General features: G+C 37.8%; 3 protein-coding genes and 1 long non-coding RNA gene across 4 annotated transcripts; 3 read left to right on the forward strand and 1 right to left on the reverse strand.

Annotated features, from left to right (window-relative positions):
• Positions 1 to 1,616: 1,616 nt before the first annotated feature.
• On the reverse strand, positions 1,617 to 2,604 carry LOC116176412 (superoxide dismutase [Cu-Zn]-like). Its single transcript, XM_031494953.1, has 3 exons — positions 2,251 to 2,604; positions 1,985 to 2,206; positions 1,617 to 1,939 (listed from the first exon to the last, which is right to left on the reverse strand). The coding sequence occupies exons 1-3, from the start codon at positions 2,398 to 2,400 to the stop codon at positions 1,682 to 1,684; spliced, it is 630 nt and encodes a 209-aa protein (XP_031350813.1). The 5' UTR covers positions 2,401 to 2,604; the 3' UTR covers positions 1,617 to 1,681.
• Positions 2,560 to 3,374, forward strand: LOC116176414. Its single transcript, XR_004146441.1, has 2 exons — positions 2,560 to 2,633; positions 2,687 to 3,374. It is a non-coding gene; the product is annotated as an uncharacterized LOC116176414 (long non-coding RNA).
• A 4,839-nt stretch (positions 3,375 to 8,213) lies between these two features.
• Positions 8,214 to 12,102, forward strand: LOC116175334 (restin homolog). Its single transcript, XM_031493405.1, has 10 exons — positions 8,214 to 9,086; positions 9,134 to 9,395; positions 9,444 to 10,249; positions 10,293 to 10,588; positions 10,809 to 11,022; positions 11,068 to 11,216; positions 11,258 to 11,480; positions 11,525 to 11,833; positions 11,885 to 11,923; positions 11,975 to 12,102. Exons 1-10 carry the CDS (start codon positions 9,078 to 9,080, stop codon positions 12,032 to 12,034), a joined length of 2,367 nt encoding a protein of 788 aa, XP_031349265.1. The 5' UTR covers positions 8,214 to 9,077; the 3' UTR covers positions 12,035 to 12,102.
• Positions 12,103 to 15,630: 3,528 nt separating this feature from the next.
• LOC116177082 (ADP-ribosylation factor-like protein 8B) lies at positions 15,631 to 17,003 on the forward strand. The gene is made up of 4 exons (XM_031495948.1): positions 15,631 to 15,879; positions 15,935 to 16,089; positions 16,137 to 16,298; positions 16,346 to 17,003. Exons 1-4 carry the CDS (start codon positions 15,757 to 15,759, stop codon positions 16,464 to 16,466), a joined length of 561 nt encoding a protein of 186 aa, XP_031351808.1. The 5' UTR covers positions 15,631 to 15,756; the 3' UTR covers positions 16,467 to 17,003.
• The last annotated feature ends 2,707 nt before the right edge of the window (positions 17,004 to 19,710 follow it).

Below are 19,710 nucleotides of genomic sequence, written 5' to 3' on the forward strand. Positions count from 1 at the left end.
CCTAGGAAGAGGATTTTTAGGAGCTCTAAGAGGATGTTAATTTCTAGAATTTCAAAAAAATCTGCTCTAAGACAATTTCCTAAATTTGCAGTAAAGTCATGTACAGAAATTTTTAAATTAATAACCCATATATCACTGAACTATAATTAAACTGGAACGCGCACTGTCGGTCTCTGCCATAGAAAGGTAGCGCGCCGAGAGAGATAGTGCAAGGGAAAATGACATATTACTAGTGAGGAAATATTCAAGTACGAAGCCCCCTTGGGGCCGAGTACTTTACTCTCCGAGTGAAGTAATGTTATTTTTCGGATGAGTGTTGTATTAAATTTTATCCGAAAGTGTATTTTAAGATAAAATTTTCATATAGAACTTTTGATTAGAATCAATCTGCCAGTGATGACAGGAGTCATTATAGACATGAAATTTCATTTCAAATGGAAATGGAAATCTGGGGCGTAGCCCTTTTTTCCCTTATCTGAAGTGGCTTTTGCATTTTGCCCGTATGCAATATATTATTAATTACAATAATAAAATGCCGATATCTAAAACAATAACAATGATATATATCTCAAACTGTAAAAACGTCTAAGCTTCGAGGATGTCTCAAGGGGCCTTATTGTTCTTATCCCGCGTCGAAAAGCACGATCTTCATGCGCTTGTGCCTCATCGGTTGGTCTTCTCATATGTACCCAGTTCCTTTACCAGCTGGCTTTGGTGGTCTCGTAGGCTGCCGAAGGTCTTCACCGCCATCCAGGTTCAGGTTTTCGATTCTTTGAATAGTCCTTCGAATACCATTCGTAGTTGTAGTATTGGTAGATTATTTTTGAGTTGCTGCTCCACTCATGCTAGTTACGCTTTTTAATACTATTAATCAGCATAACTAGCATTCGTGACAGCACCTCAAAAATTATCGGCAATACTTCGACTACTCATGGTATTATATATGAATATTTTCCTATTAATGAGAATTAGTGTAGTAGCGCACTTGAGTGACAATTTATCTATGGGAACGTTATTAAAAGAAAACTAGGATTAATTAGAAATGAATTTTCCCAAAAGTGATTATTGTGAACACTTTACGTTCATCCTTCCTTTCCTCTGCTTTCGGAGAATGTTATTGATTTGAAATTTTGGAAAAAGTCCATGTTTTAAGCTGATCTTTACTGTGAATGTGGACTTTGGTAAAAAATTCATTATGGTAATGACTCCTGTGCAACAAAATATCTTTCTATTTTCGGTTAGTTTTTACTGGACATCTGAAATTTCGGATTGGACATTTCGGTAAAAGATCTTCAGCTTAGAATGTGATGTTGCCGCGAAATTAAAATAGATTCACGTTCCTTGTCAATCCCTCAAGATCACAGATTGTGTTAGTAGGAAATATGGCAATTAACTATTGCATAACTACAACAATTGCCGATTATTGAGCGGAATTCGGCGATCTGGTCACACCCCGTGAATGTGATCTGTTTTTGATTCAAGCAAACTTTCAAACTAAATTAGAAATTAGAATCCTTGAAATTGTAAGTGAACATAATAAAATAACCCACAATTTCGTCAGCTACAACCTTCAATCCTTCTCATTATTGACAAGTTAAAATTTGACAGAAACAACATTCAAGTAAAAAACACGGATTTTAATATAACAAACTTATGTACAATTAAATGATCGTTAAGAGAGCTACGTGTAGGCAATTACGGCACAGGCTATTGGTTTCCCAGAGTTTCCCGTTGACACACTTTCGGCAGTCCCACCGCGACCCAGATCATCTTCATTCTCCGCTATCACGAGTGCCCTTCCAACAACACTCCTGCCACCACCAACCAGCGACAGTAGAGAATCAACAAACTCGACTTCCACACTTCCATCATCTTTCGCCTCGATGTTTCCCAGATCGCCCACATGTCTTAGGGGGTCCCTTCGGTCACCGTGCTGTAACTGAAAAATGGCTCAAAAAAAAGGGCCGAAGCAAGGCAAACTTACCAAGAAGGGGTTGAAGTGATTGCCTAGTTTCTCGCAGCCGTGCCGAAGATCGCCCGATTGGTATATGTGGAAACCGTGTTTTCCAGGTTTCAACCCCGTTATGTTTCCTCTAACCAGCACGGGACCGACCGGTGGTTGCCTTTGCGTGAACGTGATTTCACCCTTCACGCTGCTCTCCCCCTCGCCTTGGAGAACCGCTACGGCTCCAATAATATTCACATTCTACAAAATTGGTCAAACGGAAGCAATAACTCTGGCCAACTTACGTAAACGTACGGCTCTTGGTACACTTCGTATAGATCACTCTGGATGTTGGGAATCCCAGGGTAGCTCTTGATGTACAACGGACGTCCAGGATAAAGATCGCTCAACGCCCAATGGACGTGCAAAATTACAACAATCAACAATTTCCACATTTTCGCTTCGCGTGACACTGCATACGACTGATGAAATTATGAAATCACCTCAATATATAAACAGGCAGGATCGGGATCTCAACGGTTTTCGATGACACACGCTACTAAAAATCCGCCGCCGAAAGTGACACTTTTACAAACGCCCCGAATTGGGAGAGGGTTGTACGTATATAATTTATGCTGATTAATTACCCCGAGATATGTTTACAGCAATTACACCTTTCATAAACATTGTGAGTAGTGTCCTTGCGGGATGTCGTAATTTTATTAATTTATGTTATTATAGGCGAATTGAACACATGCACGCTTCTGGAATTGGGAGCACTTAATTTTGTTCTAATGAGGTATTATTCCTTCTTCTTCAGTTTCCGAGGCCGTTGCCTAATTCTCCACCGTGCGATGAGGTGAGAAATCGAGTCGGCTGGACAATGATATCCATGGCGAGACCCAAGACGCTCGGTTTACGCCCTTGATACGTAAATAACGATTAAGTAATTACGGGAACGGTACAAGGCTGGTTTGCTATTTATTATCTTATTGAAAAAAAAGTAGAGAGCGAAATGTATACAAAGTTCAGTGCGTTTCTCACAGGAAGAGACTTTGATATCTGCGCCATGTTAATTAGGTAACGATGGCGAAGGCCGAAATTGTGCTCTGTGTTGCAACTCTTGCATTACTAATTAATCGTATTGTCAGTTGAATTATTCCGCTTTTGCCTCACTTTCTCCAGAACACCAAAAGCGATTTAGTGGCGCCCCGGCCTAAGATGGGAGGTCTTCTAACAATTCAAATTTCAATTATTCATCTCATCGTTCTTTAAGTCATAACAAACTTGGGATGAGCTCAAAAGAAGAATATGCGAAACATCGTGACCCGTTATCATGTCATCATATACTCCAAGGCTAATATTAATTAAGATGCGGAAACGATATATCCACAGAGCCTCTTCTTGTTAATTAAATGATCAAAATTTACCTGTTTTTTGCTTTTTAAGTGAGTCACCGACACAAGGTTGTTGACTGTTAAGATGACTTCAACAATAAATGGAAGATTGAAGACATTGAAACTCTATCGCTATAGGTCTAAAATGTGGTTCCATAAAACGATGACCTTTTGCACCCATATCAATGACAGTATGAATTACACTCCGGCGATGGACACTTAATATTTGTCAAAAAGATTATGTTAATTGACCAATAGTGACTACCTACCAATTTAACGATTCTATTGCTAAAAGAATCAAATACATAATTACACTAGATAGTGTTATTTTTAGTGCATCAACGCATCTTATAGTTAAACAAGCAGAATGGAACACGTTCGTTGTAGTAATAATTTCATATGCGAATATTTCATAAACATAGTGTAGCACTCACAAAGGGAAAGTGAAAGGTCTTAACCAAAAGTACACGCTGGTAGGGTTAAAACTCCCAATGCGGATATATTTTCTATTTTATAGAAATGGTGCATTTCCGCCCCAACGTGGGCACTAAGTGCGACTAATTAATTTCCAATTCAAAATTTTGATTATTTCGCTTCAAAGCAAGGAACGTTTAGGTCCTGTACGCACGCCCGGATTTTAAAAGTACGGCGGCGGCGCCGCTGCGTGAATGCGTATCTTTAAAAACCGAACGTGTGCAACGGGCCTTAACCGTACATTTGAAAATAAAATATAATTCCGGTAGGGTAGGGTAGTTTTCGTCGTTAAGTAAATTAGAGCGGAATTCATCAAGGGCGAAGGTCAGTGTTTTTCGGTTATAATAAAACTTCAACTTAGAAAATTCGAGTGCGAACAATAGTTCAATTGTTAATTAATTGTTAATAATATAAATTGAAAGCAAGGTCCGCGAGTTTCCAGTAGAATCAATTAATATCTAAAAGCGGATTAAGAGGCTGTGTTATTTATAACCACAGAAAACGAATTATTGATGCAACTAGAGAACGTTTTCATCGCATAAATCGGAGTCGTGTTCGGTCATGGACAGATTAATTAAGCGCGCTGGGTCAATTTTCGCTGCAAAAAAGTACATCTGTCGCCATTAGTGAACAAAAGGGGATTAAACTGGATTGTTCGAAAGAGTAACTCAGAAAATAGTACAGAAGCCCGCATTTGAAAAAGTATAACCAAAAAAACGTACTTTTTGCGAATAAATAGTGTTCACACTCGTTTCTAAAGCCCATTAATGACCAAACGTTCGCGGTTCTCACACGCTTGCAATCCATGAACAGCGAGATTAACTGTTCTAATAAATTACACCCTAGAACCTTTAATTTCTCTTAGGATTTTTTTACCGGCGGAAGGTTCCAATCTCCAGCTTCAGAATTTCTTCTCCGTATCATTGTAAGGAGGCGGTTCCGACCTTATTACTGTTTCACCAGCTTTAGCTACGAGACAATTCTGTTTACGAGGTACCGTGATAACCATTTAATTATTATGGCAATTGAGGGGTTCAAAAATCGTCATAATTTATGATTGAATAAAGTGTTTGTAGAATTAGTTTGTTTTGCAAAGATTTTTATCGTTTATGAACGCATGAAAATTGGTTTTGATAAAAACATCTGTTTCTAAAGTTCATTTTTCGAAGTTTAAGGTAGGAAATCTCTAAATTCATGAATCTATCATGATTGTTTATAAGGGATGCATTTGTATGCAAAGGATGCTGCAACGGGAACCCGTTGACAGATTCTATTTGGTTCGAATTGCACTAATTAAGATTATATGTTGTACTTCGTGGTATGTGCTTCTAGAATGTGCCAGTGTAAGAGGCGGGAAAGAATAACCCTACCGCAGAGGACACAACAATTTGTCTCAGATCTTGCATAGCTTTAGTGGTGCCATCTAAAAATTTTGAAAAGGAGGGGGGCACGTTCTCTCATTCACCCTTTCATTGTATTCTAATGAAAGGTCTTATCGCTGTTTCTACAAACTATATCTACCTTCCGCGATTTCTTTGAGGAAAATGACGTCTGGGGGGGGGGCAGAAATTGGTTTTATTTTTCATGATAGGTACTCTAATTAAAGGTCTCAACGCAAGAAACTATTTTTTCTATTTCGGTGTCACAATGATGATTTTGTACAACTGTTTTCGGCCTAAAACAGTTGTACCAAGACAGTGATTATAGTCGTTTTTTTTTTGGTAACTCATCTCTTAAGTTGGCAGTTACTAGTTAGTACAAGTAGGTACTTCGTTGGGTACTTCCATGTTTGAACTTCAAAATGTCAGTCTTACTACGCTGCCAACCTAAAAGTTAACGGCATAAAAAGTGTTCCCAACATAAAACATGTTAGTTCTAATGTTCCCTATAGTTTCTGATAATGATTTTTTTAATTAAATTAAAGCACCGAAATAGAAAAAATAGTATGAAAAACGCGTGTTACAATGCTTTATTGTAATACTCCTATCTTGCGGACACTCGTGGCTACGCTTCGCGTCCCCACTCGTGCCACAAGATAGTCGTATTACAATAGGTCGCATTGTAACACTTGTCTTTCAATATACTATTCTATCAACTGCCGCCCATCTCTTTTACCACTTATCCAAATTGAGCGGGTTTAGGGGGGACTGGTTTTCTAGTATCCTTCATGTGGTACTCTAATGAAAGCTCTTGACGAAAGAAATTCGTACCAACCATAGTACTCCTCCTCTACCCCTTATCGTGATCTGGTACCATTCTTTATATCTTAAGCACAGATTGTCAGAGGGGAATACTCACAAAGGGCGATTAGGACGTTTGGAAGAAATTGTCCCGTTAGTTTCTTACCGATTAATATTCCTGATTTGAAATCCATTTAAGTTTAATGTTTAAATTCAATATTCTCACGCATCTAGGTATTTACGCTGTAATCCACTACTTTTAAGTGTAATTTATTTTTGTAGTAGTAGAGTTCTTTTGCTTGTTTTCTTCTTTGTCGATAGAGGCCATCCCCGTGTTATAGCTTTTTTAGCGCATTTTTGAAAAAAACGCTATTATATTCGTTATTGCTGGCAGGCCGGCTGTCCGCGTTAGATCTCCACAACTACAATAGCTAGAGACTTCAAATTTTCACTAAAAGCTTCCTGCTATAGTGTAGATGTGCAGGCATTAGTCTATTTTGAATAATTTTGAAACTTATTATTTACTTTGTGATTTGTTTTACAAAATGAAGACGTACCGTCAATTGAAATTAAATAAAATTAATTATTTAACGCAGCCAAAATTACTCGTGAGATCGATAATTTTAAACTTCGCTAATAAAATACTGACCTGCATTACCAAAAATGCGCTTTAATCATGCATATGCTGATTTACAACTTGTTTAAATTACAGTAGTTCTTTGTTTCGCCGATGGAGGTCGTGCAGAGTTCTCTTTAATTCTTTCGGCGCACGCACTTCTTTGTACAAAACTTGATTCTATGCCATTACTTGTAAGAACCTACGCGCCAGTACGACACGACGAATTTTTGTCTGCCTTTTGGGATTGTTATTGGCGTATAGCGCTTAGTTTAGTTTAGTGTTTCTCTTGCTATTTTGCTTTCGATACTTCGCTGACGCTATTTTGCTGATGTATTTTACAAGGCCGTTTTTGGTATGTAACAAAAATTGCGCATTGCGTTTGGCTTTGAATAATCATTTTTTTACTCTTTTCTTCATTATTACCCACCTGTTTGTGCTTTCTACATCGCTATTACTGAGTAGAAACCGCAGAATTTAGGATTTTCTCAATATTGCACAAAGACAATTCATTTGGAAAGGTCCAACGCCATCTTATCAATTCAAGAACGTCATAGATAAGTTTCTACCTTACCGACAGATTCCAGTGAAATTAATCACGTGATACCAACAACTTAGATATATACGCAGTTTGTTGACTTACACTTCGATTTTCCGGAATTGTAATCGCTATTAACGAAACCTCGTTGGAGATTATGGTTTTGTGAATTGCTTCGATATGTCTGAATTTACTTACTTTACTGTGTCGCTAAGAAGAATGTGAATTGGCTCATATTATCTTGTTTATGTTTCGAATTGATTAGCTCAATAGAAATTTAGTTATCTGTGCTGTTGGGCATCGTAAAGTAGGTACTTTTCACGAATTTAACGTCACGCTTATGCTTCTATACCCATTGTAAGGATAATCCGTGGTCGATCAAAACTTTGCTTTTGCTAGTGTAAAGTGATTCGAATTATTGATTCCTGTTTAGTATTAATTACAGTTTTTGTATCGGATGCCGAGTGTCATACGTTAAAACTGCTTATTATGCAATAGTTTATGCGCCGCGCTATTCACTACCCCTATTGTTTGTTTGTGTGGACGAGACACATCTATTGGTGCAGTCGAAGCGAAATAAAGGGTAAGTGGACCGCCAGGACGAGACATAGTATTGGTGATGTGAAATTGGTTTCTAGTCTATAACTTTTGATTGAGAAGTCTGATCGAAAAAGTACGAATTGTTTTGGATTCTACGCACCAAAATTAATAAGAAAAAGTGTTTTCCCGAGAAATTTTGGTGCAGTCGATTTTTGGTAAAAAAGGAAAACACTGCCTTTTTTTGACCCGAAAAAAATTGTCTCAGCTCGACCCGGAAAAAAAAATTTTCTTATAGAATGTGGCCTGTAGAATCCATAATTTCAAACAGTTCCAAGATTGGGCTACTAGTTCAAAAAGTTACAGCCCTTTGAATTTTCTTTCGAAAATGGTTTGTAGTCTATAACTTTTGATTGAGAAGTCTGATCGAAAAAGTACGAAAAACTTTTAGTGCAAATAACGGGCGATCAAAAATGACTCGCCTTTGGAAGTTCAAGTTAAATACGATTTCCCATGTAAACAAAAATTCAAAAGGTGACTCGACAGTAACTCATTTTTGATCGCATAGTTCCTGCAGAACGGAGTATCGCAGGAGGGTACTCCCCAAGGGCGAACAAATCGTTATGTTTCGATTGTGACGATAGTAGTACGGTCCTGACTTTTTACACACATGTGAAAGCGTCGAGAAGTCTTGGGAGATGACGACAGGGACATTTTTGCCCGGGTGACATTTGTTGTTATCAAGCTTGGTAAGTTGTGCACTGATTCAGAAGGATTTTACTCCACTCAAGTGTTCTGATTGGATTTACAAAATGAGTTTTATTGGTCGAGTAACGTAATGGGCGTGATTTACAAAAGTAAAGTAATGGGAATGGCCGCGAGGAAATTCGCGTCGTGAACTGTGAGAGCGTTCACGTTGAGCTGTCCGGAAAAGTTAACTCGACTACCTGTAAATTAGAGGGGGTGGTTTTATACTTTGTGAAAAATTAGGATCAAGCCGCGAGGACATTCGCGGACTTTCTGAAGAATTTAGCAAGAATAAATAAACATTTTATAAATTTCTCATATTTCTGCAACATCTAAAAGATCTTCGGAAAACCTTTATTGATGAAGACTTCTAAAGATGCTTAACGTATAGCGAAATATGTTGACTATAATTATTGATGAAAGAAACCAGGTCATCATTGGTGATAGGCCCCCCTGTATTTTGGCGCAAAAATGCAACCTCTGCAGTTACCTCAGCTACGGTACCTACTGATTAAGCATCAGAAAAACCCGCGTGTGTCAAATAATTTCAGAATGTCAATTCCGGGTCCAATGGCAAAATTTCGAAAAATGAAGCGCGCAAATTGAGTAGACCCAGCTAATTACAAAATTTCTCGCAACTAGTATGTCTCAGGTAAGGTGCCGATCGTTGCACACCGCCAGCAATCATTTTCCTTCTAGAGCATAACCAAAAGGCTCGAAGATCTTGAGAAAGAGATACAAATCTTACTCACCCTTCAAGACATCGGAAGCAGCGGTTGCCATGTCTTGAGGGGAAAATCGGTAACGAGACACGCCGATGGCAATGTCGAACGAATCGAATTCGAAGGAAGTAATTGCTTAAAAGCCAAATCCATCTGTAGCACCCAGGCGAGTTCCCCGACCGTTGGAAATACACAAACGATTAGATTTGAAGATGGCACCAGGACGCCCAAAACGGCGAGTAAGGGAAATTAAGCACAAAGTTAATTAATTAACGTTCTTTTTCCAGAAAGCTCTTGCGTTTGTGGCACAAAACCAGTTAGCGGTGAAATATCAACGGCGAAATCAGACAGCGAAAATGAGACAAAATCTGAAGACTCAAAAAAGTCGAAGAAAAAGTCAAAACGTGGAAAATCGAAGAAAGGCGCAGGTGACAAGGTTGCACCTAAAGACGACGAAGATCACTTACAGAAATTGCAAGAGAACTTTGCCGACTTAGAAGTAAAGCTGCAGGCAGCCGAGGAGGAGAAATCAATGGCGCTAACAGCAAACGCTTCTCTTAAACAGACAAACGACGAACTGCGTGCAAACGAAGACTCGAATTTGAGCAAAATCGCTATCTTAAAACAACAAAATGAAGAGTTACTCAGACGTTTAGAGGCGGAAAAAGACAACAGGAGCGCTCTCGAGGAAAAAGCTAAAGCGAGCCATGAAAGAGAGAAGAAAACTTTGGAAAGGTTGGAGGTACACACCGCGAAGTCGACGAAGAAATTTAGGAAGCGCAGTGAAGAACTAACGTCGGTCGTTAAGGCTCGCGACGCGCACATTCGAAAATTATCCGACACCACTGACAAACTCGTCGATAGTATCACGGAGAAAGAGCACGAAAAGCGGCGTTTAATTGAAGCGCGTGACGAGGCCGCGCGTCACCTCCTGGAGGCGCAACACGCGAACAGAAATCTTCTCGAAACCAACGCCGCGCTGTTGCGAAACCTGAAAGACTCGCAGGAGAAGTTCCAGGCCGAAAAGCAAAACTCGCAAAAGATGGCGAAGCAGATCGGGCAAGTTAAGAACGAGTCGGACAAGCTGAAAGAGGTTCGTTTTATCTTCCTAGGGTGTCACTCACTTTCGCGTTTAGGAAATGGAGAGGCTGCGAACCAGGCTCAAAACCGCGCTGGAAGGTCCCAGAGAGGCGAGACACCTTGCCAAGTTGGAGGAACGAGTGCGCGAAAGTCGCGAACGCGAGGAGATCTGGCTGAACGAAACCGCCCTAATGGAGGCCAAGCTGAAGGAGCTACAGGACGAGCAGAATAAAGCGAGCGAGGCGTTCGACTCTGAGCTGGAGTACATGCGTGTGGCTAACGTGAAGTTGAAGAACAAATACGAGAAGGCCATAGACCAGGTTGAACAGTTGAAGGTGGACAACGAAGCTAGGTAGATTAGCCAACGAATGCCGAAAGAGGGCGCGAGAGTACGTGAGTTGATTTCAGAATTATATTTCAAAATGAAAGTTGAAATTCTTTTTTTTTGTTTGGGTCAGGCACAACAACGCTAAATAAATCTCGGTGCACCAACTCACGCACTCTTCCAGCCCTTTACTGGCGGTGCGGAAATGTGAATCTTGGGTGCGGTAATCTAATTCTCTTCTCCTAAGGATTGCCGAAATGAAAGAGGACTTTGATAAAATTTCAGCGGATTTCGCGAAGAAATTCGAGCATTTGCGTAAAGAGAAGAAGACGCTGCAAGGTGACTTCGACCAGCTCGCCACTGCGTCGCAGCGAGACAGAGAAGCTCTGGAACAGCTGATTGCCAGAACAAAAAAGCAGGACGAAGTGATTGCGGCCCAACAGGACGCCCTACTTAATAAGGTAAGCCCGATTCACAAACCTGCTCTAAGCGCTCCATTTTTTCAGGACGATAAATTGGGAATGTTTCTTAAAGACAACGCTAATCTGATGGAGCAAGTTAGGTCGGCGGAGACTAAGGTAAATGCGCTGAAGAACACGCTGGAAGAGCAAGTCGCTGTTGGATCGGATGTCAATTTGGAAATTGACAATTTGAAGTAAGTTGTAAAGGTTGTTAGCGTTTGTCAAGGTGTTTTAGAGCGCAGATTCAACACGAGCGCGAGGAACTCATACGTAAGGACGTCACGATCTCGCAGCACATCTGCAAAGTGGAGCAGCTAGAGCACGAGCTGGCCAATACCGAAGATAAACTGAAGAGCGCTTTAGAAGAATGTCGACTAGCAAACGAAGAATCCAAGAGGACAATGGAGGAGTTACACTTGGTTTCTTGCAAATTGCAAGTGTGCGAAGGGAAGCAGGAGGTACGATGTCTCTCCATAGTGATTGAATGATTATTCCAGTTTAGGTAATGCGAAGAAGCTTGACCGAGGACAAGGTAAAAGTGTGCGAAGAAGGCGATGGGCAGACGCTGTCCGCTAGAACGTTTGCCGTTTCGGCGCAGTTCGAGAAGAAGCTGGCGCTGATGGAAGAGGAAAACCGATTGCAACTCGATCTGGTCGCGAAGGAGAAAGACCATGCCGTTTACGCCGCCAAGTTTTCAACCCAAAAGCTGTTAGAAACCGTAACCGACTTCCAGCGGCAGGTCGACGTGTACAAGCAATTACAGTTGATGCTGGTCAAAATCTTGCAGGAGAAAGAGGAATGCATTCAAGAGGTATTTGTCACTCCATCCGTTCGAGCATTAGTAAATTTTTTTACATTTTAGATGCAGAGATGTCCACGTTGTCCGATACACAGGGAACCTGTAAGAGAATTGTAAAAAACTGAAGGGTGTTTTTTGAACTGACGTTTTCAGGTTAGGAAAAAGTCTAGGAGCAGAAGATGTCGTAGCTGTTCTGTGAACGAGTCAAATTAATTTTGTTTATATACTATTTTGTTTGTTATCTACTTACAGCAACTAAATCTGACCAAATTATTTCGCTCATTTTGTGAATCTTACATAAATACTATTCTCACTTAATCTTAAATTGCACCCATTCTTATGGGTGCATTTTTATTGTAGGTATAATTTCTGTTTGGTGTCTTCAAAAAAACGGAATATTCGAGAGAATTCAAACGATTCGAATAATATGAAACTATAAAAATCATAAAATAAACATAATAATAGTTATTGAAGAATCGGACCAATAAGAAAAGTGGAAAGTTTAAGTTTAAGGAACAGAAGAAATTCGAAGTAGTGGAAGCGAATTCAAAAGAATGAAAGAATCTTGCCATCTTGGTTTGAGCGTCCGTCGAGAAAGCATCGTGTAGTTTAAGTTTGTTACTTCTCGCCGTGAAGTCACAGGGATGGGGAATATACTGTAACCAAATTAGTTACGGCATCCAATGCTGTAATTGATGTCGAATCTCAACTGTAGGCTCGCATACCCCGCACAAGGGGCGAGTTACAAGTACCCAGCTAGGGGACGCTGCTAACGAAAAATTTTCAGTTAAGAATATATGTGCGGTATGATTTGCGATACACTCATTTCTTTTGTTGTTAACGTTGAATTTGATGTAAGTTACCATATTGCTTTAATCAAAGGGTTTTTTGCACCTTGTTTTATTATCCGTTTGTACCCCACTTACTTTTGCAACTTGGCTTTAACCCATTTTATCATACATCAATTTTCCGTTTCTCTTCACTGGCTTCTTGAGGGTTTTCAGCTCTTCGAAGAGGTGTTTATCCTTTACTAGTTGGTCAGAACATCCTGAGTCCACGAACCATTGCATTCGCCTTTGCTCCGAAAAACTGCTCTTCCATCACCGCGCTCGTTCCACGATACTCCCGCACCCGGACGATCGAATTTGAGAAGATGCTCCTGGAAGTTGCCGGACTCGAATCTCAGGGACAGCGCCTGCCTATGCAAATTTATTCGGCTGGCAATATTATTTGCGTTCGAAGACACGGGTCAAAGCATCCCAAATCGCTTTCGGTGTAGCCTTCTCCAGCACGCATTCCAGATGGGAGCCGTGTCTTCTGTTTCCGAGCATCCGCCGAATCGTCTTCCTGCCCACCAGAGCAGCAATATCCACCGGAGCAGCAATATCCACCGCTTCCGTTTCGATGCACGCTTCTAGCAATACCCGCATCTGGAACTTCGAGGCGTTAATGTTCGACCAGTCAAATAAGAGCAACAGGAACCGTTCGTTTTTCTCCTCATCCATATTCCCAACACCTTTACGCACGTCACGCGATTACTGGGACCATTAACCTAAAGTGTTTTGGGACAATTGAATGATTATAGGTAGTTATTTACATAAAAGTCAGGAAAATTACTCATTACTGGCTTGAAGTACGATGGAGCCGAATACTTTAATTTCCGAGTCAAAGTAATGCCATTTTACTGACGAATTTTGTATAAAATTTTACCAGGAATCATATTTTAATATAAATTTTCATATAGAACTTTTGATTAATGTCAATCCAGAGCTGGGCAGAATACTTTCAAAAAGTATTTGAATACTAAATAGTAAATACTTTACACAAATCAAAGGTATTTGAATACTAAATACTTTTACGTCCAGCACAAGCGAATACTAATACAGATACATTGAAAAGTATTCAAATACTTTAAAAAATAAGTATTCAAATACTTTAGAATGTATTCAAATACTTTCAAAAGTATTCTAATACTATCAAAGGTATTCGAATACTTTGAAAAGTATTTCATTAACTTACTTTGAAAAGTATTCGAATACAGTAAAAAGTATTCAAATACTTGTCACTCAAATACATTAAAAATTTAAAATAGTATACTAGATAAAAGTCTTAATACTACTTAAAAAATCAAGTTATACTTTGTATGGGGTGAGCTTTTTTTATATTTCTATTATATACAAATTTAAGGGGAGTAAAAGCGTAATATTATTATTATATTATTATATAGGAGGTACCTACCAGGACCTTTCATTATACCAGTTATATTTTTAAGAATACGTGTACCAGTTTTCAAAGCGATCGTATGTCGTGCACATGATACATACGCCTTTCTGAAGTTAATCCAAGCGATTTTGGAACAGATCCATTTTTGACCATCCGTTTGTCCGTGTGCATGATAGTTTGTTTAGAAACGTGCCATCGCTTTGAAAATTGGTACGCATGGTCTTAAGGATATAAGAAAGGTCCTATTGTTTTAAGTTACGTAGACTATCGAATCAAAAAGTTTCACTCCAGGATCGTTCGGTATTCAGTTGTATCGGATTTTTATATTTGATTTTGTGACAATAGAAACTTTCCTCAGATCGACCGGGAAAAAACATTTTCTTATAGAGGCCCGTAGAATCCATAATTTCAAACAATTTGAAGATTGGGCTACTAGAAGTTACAGCCCTTTGAATTTTTTTTCGAAATTTGTTTTTTGTACATAACTTTATATTGAGAGGTCTAATCGAAAAAGCACGAATTGTTTTGGATTCTACGCACCAAAATTAATAAGAAAAAGTGTTTTCCCGAGAAATTTTGGTGCAGTCGATTTTTGGTAAAAAAGGAAGGTTATACACTGCCTTTTTTTGAGCCCCGAAAAAAAAATTGTCTCAGATCGACCCGGAAAAAAAATTTTCTTATAGAATGTGGCCTGTAGAATCCATAATTTCAAACAGTTCCAAGATTGGGCTACTAGTTCAAAAGTTACAGCCCTTTGAATTTTCTTTCGAAATTGGTTTCTAGTCTATAACTTTTCATATACTATTCAAATATTGCGAAGTATTCGAATACTAAATATTTGTGAAAGTATTTGAGTTACAAATACAAATACTGCTTCCATAAAAGTATTTAATTACAAAGTATTTGAATACTTTAAAGGATTTGAATACTAAAAAGTATTTACAAAATCGAATACTGCCCAGCTCTGTCAATCTGTCAATGATGGCAGGAGTCATTGTAGACATTTAGCAATGCGACAGGTGCGGTCGAAAAAGTGGTGCGCCCGGTAAAGTCACAGTTGTGGACAGTAATGTGACAAGCGGCAGGAAACGCAGTTTGCTATGCCTCTGTCATGGAAACTAATATTTCCTGACAGAAAGTAAGCATGAAAATGAAGGTTTCAGAACGATTTTGGATAAGATAATAAAACACGCCGAAGAAAGAAAAAGCAAAATGTCTTTTTGACGGATACGACTGCTATAGTAGTCCTGAGTTTGGTGACAGGACAGCTATACACGTCGTTCTATATTTCCGCACAACGCTCAATTAATTAATATCTTTTATAATTATCTTATTCCTTGTCTTTTTTCCAAACTTGGTTTTTTTGCATTCAATTTCTCTTTTTACTAATTGTAGCTCTTAATTTATTGTTTTAAATTCGATGTTATTTCGGGCTATTACTTGCTTAATATCCCACCTACCTTTCATTTATTATCTCATGTCATGGATTGCTTTCATTATCTGGATGACTTTCAAAATTTATCCCCTCGAGATAATTATTTTCGTCTACGCCAATGGTTAAAGGTAGCAACGCCCTAAAGATGTCGCTCTAGTAAACAAAAGTGACAAATAAATGACACATAAAAATTAAATGTTTTATTATCAACATTTTATCTTAAAAGTATTTGTTAACACATTTATTGTTTAACTTTTACAAAAGCAAAAATTTAACGATGTTAGCGTTAATGAACAGGATACTAGATTGGTTTCGGAGTCTCTTCTGGAAGGAGGAAATGGAGCTGACACTGGTCGGGCTTCAATACTCTGGAAAGACAACTTTCGTTAATGTGATAGCGGTACGCCCTCGTTGTTTACATTCGTTTCTTTAGTATTCACGCGACGATGTTTTAGTCGGGCCAATTTAGCGAAGATATGATACCGACTGTAGGTTTTAATATGCGAAAAATCACCAAGGGGAACGTCACAATTAAAGTGTGGGATATCGGGGGGCAACCGAGATTTAGGTCGATGTGGGAACGTTACTGTAGAGGTGTCAATGCGATTGTGTATGCGACATTCGCCTATTGATTATGTTCTATTCAAATATTTATAGATACATGGTAGATGCTGCCGATCCTGAGAAGATCGAAGCGTCCAGAAATGAATTGCACAATTTGCTCGATAAACCGCAACTGGCGGGCATACCGGTTTTAGTGTTGGGAAATAAGCGCGATCTCCCACACGCTTTGGATGAGAACGGTCTGATCGAACGAATGTAAGTTGGCACGTGGATTGATTGTTGTAATAAATAAATCGTGTTAGGAATCTGTCGGCAATTCAAGATCGTGAAATTTGCTGTTATTCGATCTCGTGCAAAGAAAAGGATAACATCGATATCACACTGCAATGGCTTATTGCACACTCGAAGTCTGGTATGCATTAGGTAATATTCTAAGTCTAGGAAGTGTATTAATAAGTAAATGTTAACATAAACCTTTATAAGGCTGCATGATTATTATTTTGTGCTCGCTATTAATTTACTACAATTGTGATCATAAGACAGCAGAGTTTCACGTTCTATTTTGTACTTCAACTTTCCGAAAAAACCAGACAGAATTTGTATAAAGTCGACGAAGTTTTGCTTTTGAATCTCGAACCGCGTACCGCTTTAGATTATGTGATGATAATGAAAGTATTAGTGATATTAATTTGAAATTCAGAATAGGAATAGAGATTTATTGTGTATATCCCTTAATTATTGAGAGATCAATGTAGACTTAGATGATTATATTATGGGCTATTTGTAATTTTTTGTATATAATTTATATCGTTGTAGTCACCGGTACGTGAGCTTGCTTATTACAAAATCGCAAGACACAAAGAATTGCTCATTTGGCCTCTTTTGTACTTTTAAATTTTCTGTTCGTTTTTGGGCTAAAAGTAACCAAGTACTTTTAATAAAGTAAAGAATATGAATTTATTATGTTTTTAATTTGTATAAATAAATTGTAGTATTATTTAGGTTGGTGTTATCGATGTTTACTTAAAAGTATGTAGGTATGAAAAATGTATGTATGAAGTCTACATTGGGAGTACAGCCGTTGGATTCCTCAACAATTTATGTTTGGTGTACTAGTTGACAGTTTCCGGGAAAGTAGGAGTTTGAAAATTTATAGCTAACAGTCATTGAAGGTAAAATATGGTGGTGCCAAACCATTAATTTGCATGAAAGTTTGGATTTAGGTTTTGTTTATCCCTTTTTCTATTACAGCTTCATCGTGAATTAGGAGCAGAAACACTTCCTGGGGCCATATTTTTCGATACAGGTTTCACAAAAATGAACCACCAGTATGGGACTTATGTGTGCGCATGCGCAATGTTATTTTTGATTATAAAATAGGCGCACAAACAAGAATGTTAGATGGTCACATGCGCGGAGGGTCTGGAAGTTACCAGGTCAACGGAAAAAACCCTAACCTTATGCTACGAATGGAAGGGGCACTTATGACTTATTAGGTTTTCCTCGCAACAGGATTTCTTGCCCTATTTTAATAGATATACAATTGTTTTTACCGAAAATCGTGATGAAACCTTCATTTTTTTTTATACGTACATCAAGTGTTCCGTTTTGCTGATCAAATTCAAACAGTGAAGTATTGTTCCGTTGCTAGGAGCAGAGAAGCGGAGAAAGTTTACATCTCCGTGTTGACTAGTCGTTTACTATACAGGGTGGTGACTTGCGTAACGCACCATAGGGATTTCAATGTAAAATTCATAACATGCGATTATTGGCTCCCCAAATTATTTTAGAGCAAAAATGTGTTAAAGTTTTTTGTAGAAAAAATTTTTTTACGCCAATGAACCGTATTAGTTTTCAATTTTTTGCATAATAAAGACGGAAAATTGGAAAAATAAAACTCGCATCTTTTCAATAATCAGTGATGCCATGGAATTTCCTAAAACAAAAAGATATCCAGTTACATCAACAGAGCTGGGCAGAATACTTTCAAAAAGTATTTGAATACTAAATAGTAAATACTTTACACAAATCAAAGGTATTTGAATAGGTACTAAATACTTTTACGTCCAGCACAAACGAATACTAGATACAGATACATTGAAAAGTATTCAAATACGTTAAAAAATAAGTATTCAAATACTTTAGAATGTATTCGAATATTATAAAAAGTATTCGAATACTTTCAAAAGTATTTCATTAACTTATTTTGAAAAGTATTCGAATACAGTAAAAAGTATTCAAATAGTTGTCACTCAAATACATTAAAAATTTAAAATAGTATATACCAGATAAAAGTATTAATACTACTTAAAAAATCAAGCTATACTTTGTATGGGGTTACCTTTTTTTATATTTCTATTGTTATATACAAATTTAAGTGGAGTAAAAGCGTATTATTATATTATTATATAGGAGGTACCTACCAGGACCTTTCTTATACCAGTTATATCCTTAAGAAAATGTGTACCAGTTTTCAAAGCGACGTGCATGATAGTTGTTTAGAAACGTGCGATCGCTTTGAAAATTGGTACACATGGTTTTAAGGATATAAGAAAGGTCCTTATTGTTTTTAAGTTACGTAGACTATCGAGTCAAAAAGTTTCACTCCAGGATCGTTTGGTATTCAGTTGTATCAGATTTTTATATTTGATTTTGACAATGGAAACTTTCCCTAAACATTTGTAAATTGTTCTCAAATATTTGAATAACTTAAAAGTACTGCCTTTTTTTGAGACCGGAAAAAAAATTGTCTGAGATCGACCGGGAAAAAACATTTTCTTATAGAATTTGGCCCGTAGAATCCCCATAATTTCAAACAGTTTGAAGATTGGGCTACTAGATCAAAAGTTACAGCCATTTGAATTTTTTTTCGAAATTTGTTTTTTGTCCATAATGTTTTAATTGAGAGGTCTAATCGAAAAAGTACGAATTGTTTTGGATTCTACGGACCAAAATTAATAAGAAAAAGTGTTTTCCCGAGAAATTTTGGTGTAGTCGATTTTTGGTAAAAAAGGAAGGTTATACACTGCCTTTTTTGAGGCCCGAAAAAAAAATTGTCTCGGATCGACCCGGAAAAAAAATTTTCTTATAGATTGTGGCCTGTAGAATCCATAATTTCAAACAGTTTGAAGATTGGGCTACTACATCAAAAGTTACAGCCCTTTGAATTTTTTTTCAAAATTGGTTTTTTGTCAATATCTTTTTATTGAGAGGTCTAATCGAAAAAGTACGAATCCTTTTTGGATTATACGCACCAAAATTAATAAGAAAAATTGTTTTCCCGAGAAATTTTGGAGTAGTCAATTTTTGGTAAAAAAGGAAGGTTAAGTATTCAAATACTATGCGAAGTATTCGAATACTTCTCAAAGTATTCAAATACCTTGCAAAGTATTCGAATACTAAATATTTGTGAAAGTATTTGAGTTATTTAATTACAAAGTATTTGAATACTTTAAAGGATTTGAATACTAAAAAGTATTTACAAAATCGAATACTGCCCAGCTCTGCCTATTAATTTATTAGCAGCAGTTCGAAATGGATTTTATGATCGACTTGGTTACTGTCTTGCAGTTAATGGTGACTTATTCAAACATTTATTGTAAATTGTTATGTTAGGAAGCGGTTTTTAGTAATTTGGTATGTCTTCGCTGTTCTAAATATAATACTT

The sequence above is a fragment of the Photinus pyralis genome, unplaced genomic scaffold, assembly GCF_008802855.1.
Source record: "Photinus pyralis isolate 1611_PpyrPB1 unplaced genomic scaffold, Ppyr1.3 Ppyr1.4_LG7, whole genome shotgun sequence".
Lineage (NCBI taxonomy): Eukaryota > Metazoa > Arthropoda > Insecta > Coleoptera > Lampyridae > Photinus > Photinus pyralis.